The sequence below is a fragment of the Astatotilapia calliptera genome, chromosome 13 (assembly GCF_900246225.1).
Source record: "Astatotilapia calliptera chromosome 13, fAstCal1.2, whole genome shotgun sequence".
NCBI lineage: Eukaryota > Metazoa > Chordata > Actinopteri > Cichliformes > Cichlidae > Astatotilapia > Astatotilapia calliptera.
In genome coordinates this window covers 5036598-5050335 of record NC_039314.1, presented here as the reverse complement: position 1 = coordinate 5050335, position 13738 = coordinate 5036598, and the positions used below count along the sequence as shown (strand labels likewise).

Sequence of the window (13738 nt, the reverse complement as noted above, 5' to 3'; positions counted from 1 at the left end):
TAAAGGGTTTTATGTCAAAGCAGCAAGTCCAGTGTCTGACGTCTTTGTAGTATTTGCAGCCCTGTGAGCATTCTGGGCAGCCAACAAATTTTATCAGAAACAGTTCAATGTTTTGATATTGGCTATAAAATGAAATGAAAGAGTTAAACAGCTGTTTATAGCTTTAGAAAACTGCTGCTGAGACCTCCTAAACATATGCATTGAAAAACTGATGATAGACAGGCATTGACACAAAGGAGAATAAAGGAGAATATTAAAGGAGAATATTTAAATCAGCATTTATGGACGAGAAGAATATTTAGGAAACGGTAATAGGAATGAGAGAATTTGTAATTTCTGTCATTTGTAATGTCAGAGAAAGATGTTGTTTTCAGAACATACCAATTTGCCTACTGAACCAGTTGTTTCCCGGCTGTATCCTTCCAGGGGTAGCCTCTAGGGTAGAGTCTTGATGGAGGGTTGTGGGTCTCGTAGGTCACAGCGGGTAGAGCCATTCATCTGGCTCTGCTCGCTGTACTGCGCAGCGACCTGCCCCTCTACACTATAGTCATTAAGGTTCACAACATCATCAAACACATAGGGCTTTGGGGGACAGGTGGGCTAACCAGCAGTTGGTGGGTGGGGCTGCTATCTGCCCCTCAATTTTGATATTAAGGCTCTCCCAGGTACTGGGTTATTCTTGGGTCCCTGGAGCCCTGGGATGCTGATCCCGGCTCGCACCAGCCTCTAGTGGGGTTGGCTGCCCATCGCCCCTGGTCATGGGCAGCCCACTCCCACCCAATAGAGTCCCAGATGACCATGTGCGCCCCAACGGTCTCTCTCATTCTCTCTCTCACACTCAAACCACAAGAAGATTGATTTATGTACCTGTGCATTTTCGAATGTTTATGTTCCCAGTGTTGTAAGTTTGTTTTTCTTACAGGTGCAGCAGTTGGCAATACATTGTGCATTTCTATTTGTATTTTATCATTTTATTACATCTTCCTCAACCATTGCCATTCCAAGGAAGGCACTGATGTACATCCATACCATCAGAGACGCAGGCTTTTAAACAGAGACCTGAAAACAAGTTCTCAATTCTTTAGTCCAGAGCACATGGCGTTCATGTTTTCCAAAAAAGGCTTAAACAGCTTAATCCATTTTAAATGTATGGAAGAGGATTAGGGCCACTGGGGGGAAAAAGTGGGCACGTCTTTTTTTTTCTTCTTTTTCAAAATTCTGAGATTAAAGTCGGAATTCTGAGATAAAGTCACAATTCTGACGTTTTTCTCAGAATTGTGACTTTATCTCAGAATTCTGAGGAAAAAGTCAGAATTCTGTGATTAAAGTCACAATTCTGAGATTTAAGTCACAATTCTGACTTTTTTCTCAGAATTCTGACTTTTTCATCAGAATTATTTTTTTCTCAGAATTCTGACTTTAATCTCAGAATTCTAACCTAATTATTTATAAAATGTGCCTCCAGCTGTTTCTTTTTTGTGTCATTCACTTTTGCAGCTTTTTGTTGCCCCTCTCCCGAGTTGTCAGATGTATTGCTGTCATCACATTCAAAATGAACTATGATTTTTAACACAATCTTAAAATGTCTCAGTTTGGACATTTTGATATTTAAATGTTACAGTGTTCCAACTTTTTTGGGATTGGGGTTGTGGAATTCAAATGAGAATTTTGCTCAGTAAGATCTTTCATTTGAGAGAGAGAAACAAAAAGCAGTTGCTATGACTGTATATACATTTGTGATCTTTACTATCTGATTTGCAGACCTTCAGCCACCTGACAATCATCCCCAACCACCCGAGCATTCTGGGAGAACTCCCCCCCACTCTTAAGATCTTGCTGCTTCAGCACTCTGAAGATGGGTACTTTATGTTTTTTCATTTTCCATTTTATATCTTTGTTGTCTCTTTTGTGTAACTTTTGTCCCCTATCTCAATAGTATTAAAGCAACTGAGTGAATAATCACAGGTCACAAGTCACACTAGTTGTAGTCCTGTTTGGAGGAGCTGAATGAGCCCAATGATTCATGTTGAGAGTAGCATTTAACGTGACTAGAGAATTCTATGTTCTTTTCAATTAAGTATGTTCTAAGTAAAGGTGATGCACCACATATTTTAAGGGTTTATAGTTAAAGAGTAGAAATTATTTTCCTTTTTGTGTTGTTTTTTTTTAGGTCACAACTCTATGGTGGTTTCTATGAGGCAACTAAAGCTCAGAAGGGAAGGACACCACAAGTTACAGGTGTGATACATATTTTTAAACTAATACTGTTGAGATAGATCTTTAGGTGGGCACTGTGTCTAAGCCAAAAAACTAAGCCAAAATGCAGAAGCAGTGTATAAAAAACAAATTTAAATACATTCACTGCTTCCATATGAATTTAGACGGTAAGTAACAGCTAGGTACTGCTAATCAAATGCTGTTGATTCTAGAGTCAAATATGAGGCAATCTATTCGAGAACCAGAGCTTGACCCACATTGGGTCAAGCAACAGGACATGATCCCAAGTACAGCAGCAAATCTACAACAGGATGGCTGAAAAAGAAAAGAACCAGTGTGTTGTAATGGTTCTGTCAAATTCAGATTTTGACATGGCTAAAATGATGTAGCGGGACCTTAAGGCAGTTGTGCATAAAGGAATCCCCACAAACATCAATGAACTGAAGGAATGTCACAAAGAAGAGCCTCAGACTTTCTCCACAATAATGTGAGAGCATGATAATTATACAGAAAGCAATTACATGGTTCTAGAAGCTAGAATGGTGTATTTAGTTTTTCACACATTGCTTCTGCATTTTGCTTTACTTTTTTGTGACATTTCATATGTTGTTGTTGGCCTAAGGTTGCATTAACCAAATTTTATGAGCTGCTATGGGAAACAGATGATATTTTATTACACCCTAATATATAAAAACTTAGAATTGAAAGAATGTGTACTTTCTTTTTCTCTGTATCTTTACACTGCATCTGATTTGCATCTGCATCTGAGGAATGTGGTCTTTATCTCACACGTGCATCATTGTTGTCTGCATTTATACATAACAAGGCGAATTTAATATTCCCACGTAACATTTGTCTGAAAGGCAAATGAAAAGTTCAGATTTAATGAGAACAAAAAGAGGGGATAAAATCAAGAAGAGTGTGTGTGTGTGTGTGTGTGTGTGTGTGTGTGTGTGTGTGTGTGTGTGTGTGTGTGTGTGTGTGGTGGTGGTGGTGGGGGGGGCATGAAACACCAGCTTTCATAAGTCATAATAAGTTCATAAGTCATGATATTAGCATATAGCTTTACTTACTTTACTCATGACCTTTTCTGGGATTTGATTGACATAAGAAGTGGTAAGAGTGGTGCAAAGGGCTGGATGCACTGCCTGAGAATGTGAGAAAATTCATTAAACAACAAGCAGTGAGGAAAAGAAAAGGATAGATGAAAAGACCAAGAAGAGGAGGGTGTGGGAGATGCTCACGGGGACCAATTACAAAGCCAGTAAGTACTCAGCGTCTGTGAGTATGCATGTCTGATTGTGTGTCATTCTGTGGTTCCAGGTAGCTTGACGTGCTCTGGGATGGCCAAGGTTTCAGTCTGCCCGCAGGCTCTACTGGCACTGAGGGAACAGACTCGGGCTTTTTGCCAGGAGACAAGACATGCCCTCCTCAATAAAGACTCTTTGCGCAGCGTTGAGGACAGGCTGGAGGCCTCTGAGGAGTATCAGGTTTTTCTCCATGTCTGTCCTGTTAAAGCCACGACTTGCCTTTCACTCTATTACACGACGAATGCACTCACTACGCTGCACTTAATTTTACGTCATGTCTATTTCTTACTTACTGGGAAAACTTTTATTCCCAAGCAACATCTAACTGAAAGAAATGTACGTGTGAAACTGATCAGTGGTCTAAAACCCCTCACCCTGCTTTCTCTCTTGTTTCTCTATACAGAAACTATCAGGAGAGTTAGCATGTCGTTTCAGAGAACTTGTAAAAGACATGGAAGAATATTTAAATCCACTCCTCAAACAGTTTGACTTCTCTTGCTTAAGGTGAATATGTCAGACACTTTAATTCCTAACAACTACATATTCCCTACATGTTTTTTTTTAACCCAGGGAAGGAGGCTTTAACACTTTTTTAATGCTCAGAAATCTGAACTCAATTATAAAAGGAGCTATTGAATGGAGTGTTTGAATGGTGTACAATTCAAGTGTATGTGAATCTTTTGTATTGTTTATGCCATGGTTTATGTACACAGGGTTTTAGTTATGGAACAAATGTCTGACCAATTCTGATAATATGAATGGTTTATACTTTAAATGCCTCTACATAAGTGTAGTTTTGCTGATCCTCACCTGGTCTTATCTTCAGGCCAGATGCTGCATCTCTGCCAACCCCTGAAATGGCCAAAACCAAAGATAAAGAAGAGAAAGAGAGCTCAGGTAAAGGAGCAGTGAGCTGTTGAACATACGCTTGCCTGTGTCTCTGACAGCCTAAGGTTGTTATGGTTATTTTTGCATCGAATAAGGATTTTAAAAAGCATTAAATTGTCATAAATCCAGATTGAATGGGTTGTAATTACCTTTAGTCATGTCATAGGAAGAATATTCAAAGCATGACACCAATTTTACCTCCTCTGCACATTTAGAGTATGCAAAGTGACTGAAGCCTATGCCTTTTTTAAAAGCATAAAGATCCATATTGTTTAAGGCTATTAATGTGGCTAGGTTGCAGTACACTCATGGGAATCCCGATGATTAGGAAAGAAAGAGGAATGCAGCCTTACTAGCCAGCCTGCAAACTGTGCTGTTTGTTGAAGGCATGATTCCTCTGTATCATATGAACCATTATTCCAAAATTTGGTGGGATTTTTCTACTGCACATTGTTGGAATTATCAAGCCATCTACAGTTTTCTTTTTAAATACTTTTAGTTCTGCACATATGGTTAAAAACTGTACAAGTTGATGCCTTATAATGTCTGTACAGTTGGGAGTATATTGCTCTATGACATTTACACTGTCACAAAATATGTGATGCATGTGAAACTTGTACTTTTATGTATATGATATATACAGTTAAAATGCCAACTGAACCAGGGGAGTATGTGGTGGTACTGGCAGACAAGAGGTTGCTGGAGCTGCCTCTGGAATCCATGTCTATCCTGAAAGAAGATAGCCTGAGTTCTGTGACTCGGGACTTTTCCCTTCAGCTTTTTTACAGTCGCCTAAAGAGAGAAGAAAAAGGTAATACATTCACACATGTATATACTCTAAAATATTTGTAAGCACGAACTAAATCTCTTACCCTTTCCAAGGGACCTGCAACTTTAAGACCAGTAGCCATGTGAAAATTGATTGTATTTATATGTAGCCCAATAAAGAATTTATATCTGACATTTATAGACTACAGCTAAATATTTGCAATACTCCAGCCATTCAATGTGACTGTGAGGCATTGCTAAACCATGGACCTTAATTTAAATTAATGGACTATTAAAAAGGTCCTAAGTTTGACTTTGTTATAGTCGAGGACACAAACACCCCACACACACACTCAAACACACTCACGCACACACACATTCATATATATTTGAAGCGGAGGTCTATAAATGAAGGAAGCCCTTTCTGGGTTGCCTAAACCCACCCATACATAGGTGTACGATCGGACCTTTGCCTCACATCACATAATTCCTCGTTATCTGAGTGAAAAATAGCTTACATTTGCAGAGGTATCTTGACATCAGGATGTAGACTGCAAGCAGCCATCCATAGAAATCTGTTCAGGAGAGAAAGGTCATTTCACATCTTGCTGTCATGCAGAATTTCATGAAGACGTCTGTGAAGTGAACACTACAACCTTTTTTTTTTTCTTTTTTTAAATAGATGTCCATTAACTGTGTCTCCTGCTTGTAATCAGCAGACACAGTCAATGGTCCACAATGGTCCGCAAAAAGGCACCACGTCAAGTTTTTCGTAAACTGTTGCACACTTACTGTCTTGACTTGCTCAGCGTGCCAGAAGATGAACTGATTGCAGGGTTTAGAGGCAGAAAAAAGAAAGAACCTTAACCGAAACTGACACACTGTCGTTTTTTTCTCTTTCGCCCTTCGAAATTGTATCCACATTTATTAAGGATAGGTTTTTGTTTCAGATAAATCAACCAACATGGCTGCAAAGCTATAAGGCAAATAAATGAAGCCTAGGACAGTATTCACATTGTGTTTTTATTTTTGATACAGTAAAAACAGAAACAAATGAGCATCATTTTAATCAACTTTATTACACATATCGTGCCCGGTCCAGTTGTTTCCTTTCTCTTTTTTGGGGGGTTGATGGTGTTTCAGTGCTTTACTATTTTGGAAAGGAATAGGTGAATAGAAAGGAGGTAAAAAGAGCACTGAATGGGATCCTGCAGACATCTGTACCTTTTTAAAGGTTGAATCATTTGCATCGTTTGAGTCACTGTTCAAAGGTTACTGTTAAACTACTATTTATGTATGTGTGTGTCTGTGTATCCCTTGAGACTTGTATGCCACAGATGGGAAAATATTACAACAAGCTTTTCTTAATACATCTTTTGATGTCTGGATCAAACACACGGGTGACGATCAGACCACAGAAAAAATTAGTGTTTGCTTTTTTTCCCCCAGACCATGATTACCATAATTTTGACATCTACAGTTTACCATTGTGTCAAGAAGATGTAGCGCCTGAAACCACTTTTGAAAGGGCTATTTGTTATTCTGTGCACTGCTTTGCATGAAGTACACACAGGACAAATTAGCACAAACTATAAAAAGATTGCCCTCAGGGGGGTAAACACATGCTTTTGCACGCGTGTCTGTTCTTACTGCTTCTTCAGATTTTACTGTGTGTGTGTTACTGAGTGATCAGGTTGTGTGATTTTAACTGTACAGTCAGATTTTACATTTAATTTTCACTTAGGAAAAAAACCATGGTGCTAAGCAGTTTTCTATATTAGAATTATTTTTTATTGCCAGAAAGATTTATAATTAACTATGGGAGTCACAGCAAACTGCGGTGGGTGGTCTAGATTAAGGTAGAACATACTGATAGCATGTAGTCAGTGATGCTGTGTGATCTTTAAAAACATCCTGATATGAAAGGTATGCAGTCAAAATATTAACATAACATTTGAAACAGAGTAAAGGCATTTTTATTCAATCATACTGAAGTAATTATAAGATGAGGTGCAGTTGTGTTAAGGCAATGGTCTCCTATGTGCAGGTACTTGGTGATGTTAGGAAGGAAGGACTTCCTTCTAACAGGACAAGACCTGGGGCAGAACCAGGGTCAGGGAGAGACAGCTACTACTACTATTGTGGGGTTGATAAAGTGCTACTACATCTACTTTCAATCCTTGGGAGGGTGAGAATAAAGAAATGGGAGAAAAGAGGAGAGGCAACAACAAACAACAAGGCCAAGAAACGATGAACCATAGAAAGAGAAAAGAAAATGTAATGACATGCAATAGATTGTAAATACAAAAGTGAAAAGAGTGAGTGCTTAAAAATTCTCCAGTGCATAATGACCAACACGCCAGAGCCCACAACAGTATAACTAAGGTTCAGGATCATGTTATTCATTCCTAACTACAGTGGTCCCTCACTATATCACGGTTCACTTTTCACAGCCTCGCTATTTTGCGGATATTTTGGGGGGGGGGGTGCAGTTTTGCATGGTTTTTTTGTTTGGTTTTTTTTACATTGTGGTTTGCATCCTGATCAGCTGTAGACCATTTTCAATCAATCTCGTGTCGTGCCTCCTGTACAGTACAGAATGCGTTCAGCTTGTCAAATCTACATAGATCTTCGCTAGCAGAAGACAACAAGCATAACAGTGTCAATGTCAAAGGATTAGAAGGTGAAACCAAACAGTCAGATTAGTCAAACTTTACTCTACTCATTCTTCTTGCTTCCTCTACGTCTGTACCATTGATTCTCTGGCAGCTGCTCTATTCCCATGTTCTGGACCTGAAAACAGGGTTTGATCTTTGGTTCGTTCTATAATACTGGACTTATTTTTCCACGAAGGTTTGAACTTTGAGAGTGTTTAAACAAGAGAGAAACGTGTGAAAATGTTGATGCCTGTCTGAGAAAAGTGTATAAAGTGTGTAAGTTAAGGGTTTACAGCCTTAAAACATCTATATTAATTGTAAAAAATAAAGTTGGCTACTTCGTGGATTTCACCTATCGTGGGTTATTTTTGGAATGTAACACCCACAATAAACGAGGGACCACTGTACAAGGTTTATCAAAAAGAAAAGTTTGAAGCAAACTTTTAAACGGCAGATCCTGTCCATGTTCCACATGAGGGGGAACCAATACTGTCTACTTTTGGAAACTCAAGGGACCATAAATGACACAAGAGCTTATCGGAATGATTATTATGAGCTATTAAGAGTTCTTTAAGAGACGACAGAGCCTGATTATTCAGGACATTGTATGTAAAAAGAAGAATTCTACATTCAGGATTGGAGACAAGCTGATATGGGAGAAATATGTCTCTCTGTTAGTCTCTCTTAATACTCTTATTTTGGCTTTTCGGTTCAGCTGATGGCTCTTCATGGAGCCTTAGCCTGATAATAAAGGATTGTAAGGACTATAATGCATGAACTAGTTTTGGATATTTATGAATAGATTAAATAAATAAGTTTTAGTAAATGATGTTCGGGTTAAAGGGCGTAACCTGATGAGGATGCATGTTTATAATCGTTAAAAAAAATGAAAAGTAACTTTGCGTTTTTCTGAGATGTGCATTATGCAAAGATCTGACTTTAATGACATGTTTGAGTACATGCTATAGTAGGACATTTGTTATCAAGGCGGTTGGGTTATTAAAATGCGTATATCAGAATGGATGTTCATAGGTAGTTTAACTACTTTCGTTTTAAGAGATGTTACGGTTTTATTTTTTATTCTCTTTGTTATTTTACTCAAAATTGTTTTTTCCTAAAAGATAAAATGGAAGTTTGGGATATGCCAAATTAGTTGAATTGTTGCATTCGGTAGCTTTGCAACATTTGAACAGATTTCACTTTGGAATAGTGTTGGACTGGTCAGCCAACAGATGGAGCCTTCTTCTACAGCCTGCTAATGGCCTGACACTAAAAATGGAACAACAGAATAATAAAAATAAACTTAATGTTTTCTACCTTATTTATAACGTATAAAGCATCAGTTTTGAGTAATGCACTGAAAATGATAACACATGCTAATAGCAAGTGTTTTCCTTTGCAAAGGCGTTGCAGCCAGGAGGAAACCTTTGGTTCTTCTGTCACCAATAAGTGCCAATGACTTTGCTGTCTCTGAGAAAGTTGTTTTAAAAAAATAAAAATTATTTACCAGTCCAAAAGCTGTGTAGTCTGCCCTGCAGACAAGTGTATGTATTAATTCTGCTTCCTGTTTGTGGCAGTTGAAAGTGACAACAAAAAGGAGACCAAAGGTGGCAAGGGAACTAAAACGAGGGGAGATCAAAGCCAAGTCATCAAAGCGGTGAGTTCAGTAAATTAATCTGGGCCTGCCAGATACAGAAAGCAATATTCCTTTTACCTCCTGTCAGCACTGGCAATTATTTAAGTTGCTCCCCGCGTCTCTTTTAAGAGTGGTTTTCAATCAATTACATAATGTTTTCATAAAGATCCTAGTTCAAGCTTCTGGGTATTTATCCCCTGTTGTGCATCACTTCTGTTTTTTCATCAAACCCTCTTTTCTGCTTCTGTTTTCTCAGTCGTGATATACATTAGTTGGCACATATAAGTGTGTACAAAATAATATTTGCATGTTTGCACATTTATGTGATATGTCATTTATTTATTTCCACTTTGTATACATTTTTAGCTGCTTTGAGCTGTAAAAACTAAAATTTGTTTACCCAGGTACCTGCCAGTCATGTGCTGCCTTCTAACACCTTTCCAGTGGACATGCGTAACTTCAAATGTATCTTTTGTTTTCAGAATTACTTTTGTTAAACAGAAATATGTAATTTCACATATAAGATTGGGTATTTAATTCAGTTCATTTAATTCAGGTCCGTTATACTTCTTAACATGCCTTTTAAAGATCTCGTTGATCCTTACAATGATGGCCACTTTGGTAAGTAATTTGTTAATATTAGTGGAAGAGAATGGATGGATGGATGGATGGATGGATGGATGGATATATTCAAAGACATGCAACTGGTCATTGTAGGTTAGATAAAGTGTTTAAGATGTCTAGAATAATATACATTATATCACACAGAAGGGACCAGTTTGAGCATGAAGATGAAGGAGATTTTGGAAACCCAGCATGTAACTCATCTGTGGGAGGGCTTCATGGGCAGCAAACAGACACCCAGGTGAGTCTTAGAGTGCAGCAAATCAAAGTTATACACCATTTTTTCCCTCTTGGCTCTTTGAGCACAGCAACAGCCAACTGTATCTGTTATATTCAACACACGACCAGTCACTTCTGCTTTGTTAACATATCTTCATATTTGTTAAGCCTGTCAGAAATGGAGCAAATGTTGTGCAGATGCAGTGGCTTTATTTACCTGGGGGTGGAACACTTCATGGAAAACATACCACCTGACAAACTAGCATCCCTCAATTTGTCTGGTACGTTTACACTCATTTTCCCGTCTGTGATTGTAGTATTTATAAAGGAATGTAAAGACAATGCATTTACTGCTTCCATCTCACAATTTAATAACTCACAGTACATTCATCACTTTGTTATGGCTACTACTGCATGTGAGCATTAAAAAATACGAAGACTGTAATGAGTGGAATGACACAGAACCAGCCAATGTCATTGTCACACTGACATGAACTTCATAAGGTTGTTCTTAGTACAGACAAAGCAAAGAAAAATGGTATTTTAATTATATACATGAAATGATAACCTAAATAATTTGTGACATGGTTGGCATACTTGGAAGATGTTTGATAAGGTAATACTGTGTTAATAAGGCACCAATGACGGGTTTGGGAAACGAGAAGGAACAGAGGAGTGAAGCTGACACATGGAAGAGGAAGAGATTCGAGAGCAATAAGAGAATACCAACAACAAAGACACGGCAGAAAACAACAGTCATTTGTTCTCTTATATGTATCAGTTCATGAAATCACACAAAGCTTTGAGTTTCCTGACGTGTTTTAGGTGCTAGACTGGGGTGAAAACAACAGGCAAAATACTGGAATGAATGAACAAACGAATGAATGAATGATTAAAATTTGAAGCAGCTTTGTAGATTATGTAAACAGTAAATGGAGCAGTGGGCTTAATCTCCTTAACTCTGTCAATGTTTCATTCCCTGAGTGAGTATAAATATAAACATCCTTGCACTGCAGTGAGAAATCAATGAGGTTTTACTAGCTAATACTTGGAATAACATTTCCTCAACTTCACTGAGTGCCTGTAATAAATAAAGTAATATCAAAAACATAATGAGGATTAATGATTTTGACTTTAATACTGGGCCATGCTCACTGGGAAGGCTGCTGTTAATTGACTGTATGGAAATAATGTTTTGTAAAAATACATTTAACAAGGGTCATTTACACTTTCTTCTTCAGAAGTTGAAACTGTAGAAGAAGGGTAGTCTAATCCCAGGAACTTTTGCCTGTCATAATCTGTTTACTGTGAGGAGACATTCTGAGTGATTATAGAAAGTTTCTTCACTCCTCCCTTTCAGCAGTTTTTAAATAAATGATAACTGGCACTAAAAATGCTTTTTACACTTTCAAAAGATATTTTTTTAAAAACAACTGTGCTTCACCTTCACGTCCCCTTTCATTTCCTTCACCAGCAAGCAAAGGTAATCTGAGATGTGATTGGCAGTGTGCCTCATATGTCCTGCCCCAGGCCAGACATATGTGGCACCCACTAGACCGACATTAGTGCTGCTAACTATAGTGTGAATGACACAGTGGTCTGAATTGCAGCTGTTACTTCACAACACAGTCGATTGTTACTGCTTAACTGGCCAACATGATGTGATTAGGTTTTGTTCAATTTATGTTTTTCGGGGAAAGTGGTGTCATTGAGGACATGTAGCACCATCTGCTGCTTGTATGTTTTTATCCCTCAGTTGTAAAAGGCTGACGGGGTATTCTCATCACTCTATCGGGCGGTGTGTGTGTGGTCATTCCGTTACAGTTACCATTTAAAAAGGTGGTATTCAGAATACAGTTACTTTGTTAAAATAAATGGATTACACAGCGGTCTTTTCCTGTTTCGTATGTTAGGCTGTCCCCTCTCTATTTTTGGTCATTCCACGCTGGTGGAAACCCAAACAAAAAGCATTAAGAGGCTCTAATTTCTGGGTCTCAATCTCGTGGCCCATTTCACCTCTACTTGCGCATAATGATGTGACGAAATATTTTTTTAAATTGTTGTTCAAAAAATTATTTAATATGAGGGCAATAGGCAGAGTGTTACAGGCATAGCCCTAAGGAATGTAGCCTCATGGGCAGTGTAGCCCAGTTGTAAGTAAGCTATTAAGACTCGACTGTACACTGTGTTCATGTTTTCCTCCGAAACAATAAGTTCCGTTGGAGCAGCCTTTCAACGCCTCTCTCTGTCTCTCGCTAGCAAAGTTGACCCAGACAACAAAGTAAAGCTAGTTTTCAGCTACGAGCCCGACACGAACCCGACATATTAACCAGAGGTCCCTTTGCTACGGTTCGGAGCAGCAGACCTTTTTTATATACACGCAGGATAGTTTTCTATACGAGATCGTTGCAAACAGTGCTGCCTTACCTAATGTCCACCCTACTGTTACTCATTTTATATTAAGATTTAAAAATCTAGTTGGTATTGCTATGTCGAATAAACTTCAGTAATAGTAATAAATCACACAGCAATAGTACATTCATGTAGTTGTAAAAAGCATGATAATATATTAAGTAATCCAAAGTATTCAGAATACGTTACTCTCATTGAGTAACGTAACGGAATACGTTACAAAATACATTTTGGGGCATGTATTCTGTAATCTGTAGTGGAATACATTTTAAAAGTAACCTTCCCAACACTGGCTGAGGGGTATCACTGGCAATCACGGAGCTATGCTGTTGTAATATTTACTATCTAAATAAGCAAGGTCTTCTCTATAAAAGGCATTCTCTAGAAGTCCCAGTGTGCTGTTCCAGTAGCTTTACATAAAACTGAGCATCAAGAGGGGTCCTCGCGGAGGTGCCGTGTGCATGTGGATGCTGACATTTGAACTGTATGCTGATTAAAACCAGATACAGGCTGATACAGTGGTGACTGTATCCGTGGTTTTCAGAAAGAATTGTCAATTTTGAATGTCCAACTTAAATGAGCCAGCCTTGAGAAGCTGCCATAAAATCTATGAGGGTGTACCCTTTGTATGAGGGTTGCTTCTGCTCTCACCACCTTTGGCTTTCCATTTTTACCTATGAAAAGGTCAGGGAGGTGTGCTCATATGGCAAAATATAATTTACTCCACAAGGAAACAACATGTCCTGGACTGCAGTCATCCTGACAAAACAGTACTTCATACAAAATAAGACTCTTTAAAGAACAAAACTACTTTAATGTTGCTTTGACAACAACCTCAGAGTTGAATGCATTTACTGCCATACTAAAAATGAAACAGCTACAAAGCCAAAGGGTTTGGAAACCAACATTACTGTCTCTGTCAGCTGGAGTAAATGTAGCAGACAAAAGCACCAGTTTTTCACAGCCACAGGTCGAGTGCCTGTGTGCTTCTACGTAAATGGAGTGTC

At 38.4% G+C, this 13738-nt stretch overlaps 1 protein-coding gene across 3 annotated transcripts in view; it reads left to right on the top strand.

The window, feature by feature from the left end:
* Positions 1–13738, top strand: part of cfap46 (cilia and flagella associated protein 46) — a 66928-nt gene that overhangs the window by 50797 nt on the left and 2393 nt on the right. For all 3 annotated transcript variants that reach the window (XM_026190829.1, XM_026190828.1, XM_026190827.1), the window contains exons 45-55: positions 1762–1859; positions 2171–2238; positions 3541–3707; positions 3931–4031; positions 4354–4424; positions 5059–5226; positions 9418–9497; positions 9881–9941; positions 10065–10097; positions 10245–10341; positions 10488–10600. In XM_026190829.1, the coding sequence (XP_026046614.1) occupies positions 1762–1859; positions 2171–2238; positions 3541–3707; positions 3931–4031; positions 4354–4424; positions 5059–5226; positions 9418–9497; positions 9881–9941; positions 10065–10097; positions 10245–10341; positions 10488–10600 (1057 nt within the window). The remainder of the gene's footprint in view (positions 1–1761; positions 1860–2170; positions 2239–3540; positions 3708–3930; positions 4032–4353; positions 4425–5058; positions 5227–9417; positions 9498–9880; positions 9942–10064; positions 10098–10244; positions 10342–10487; positions 10601–13738) is intronic.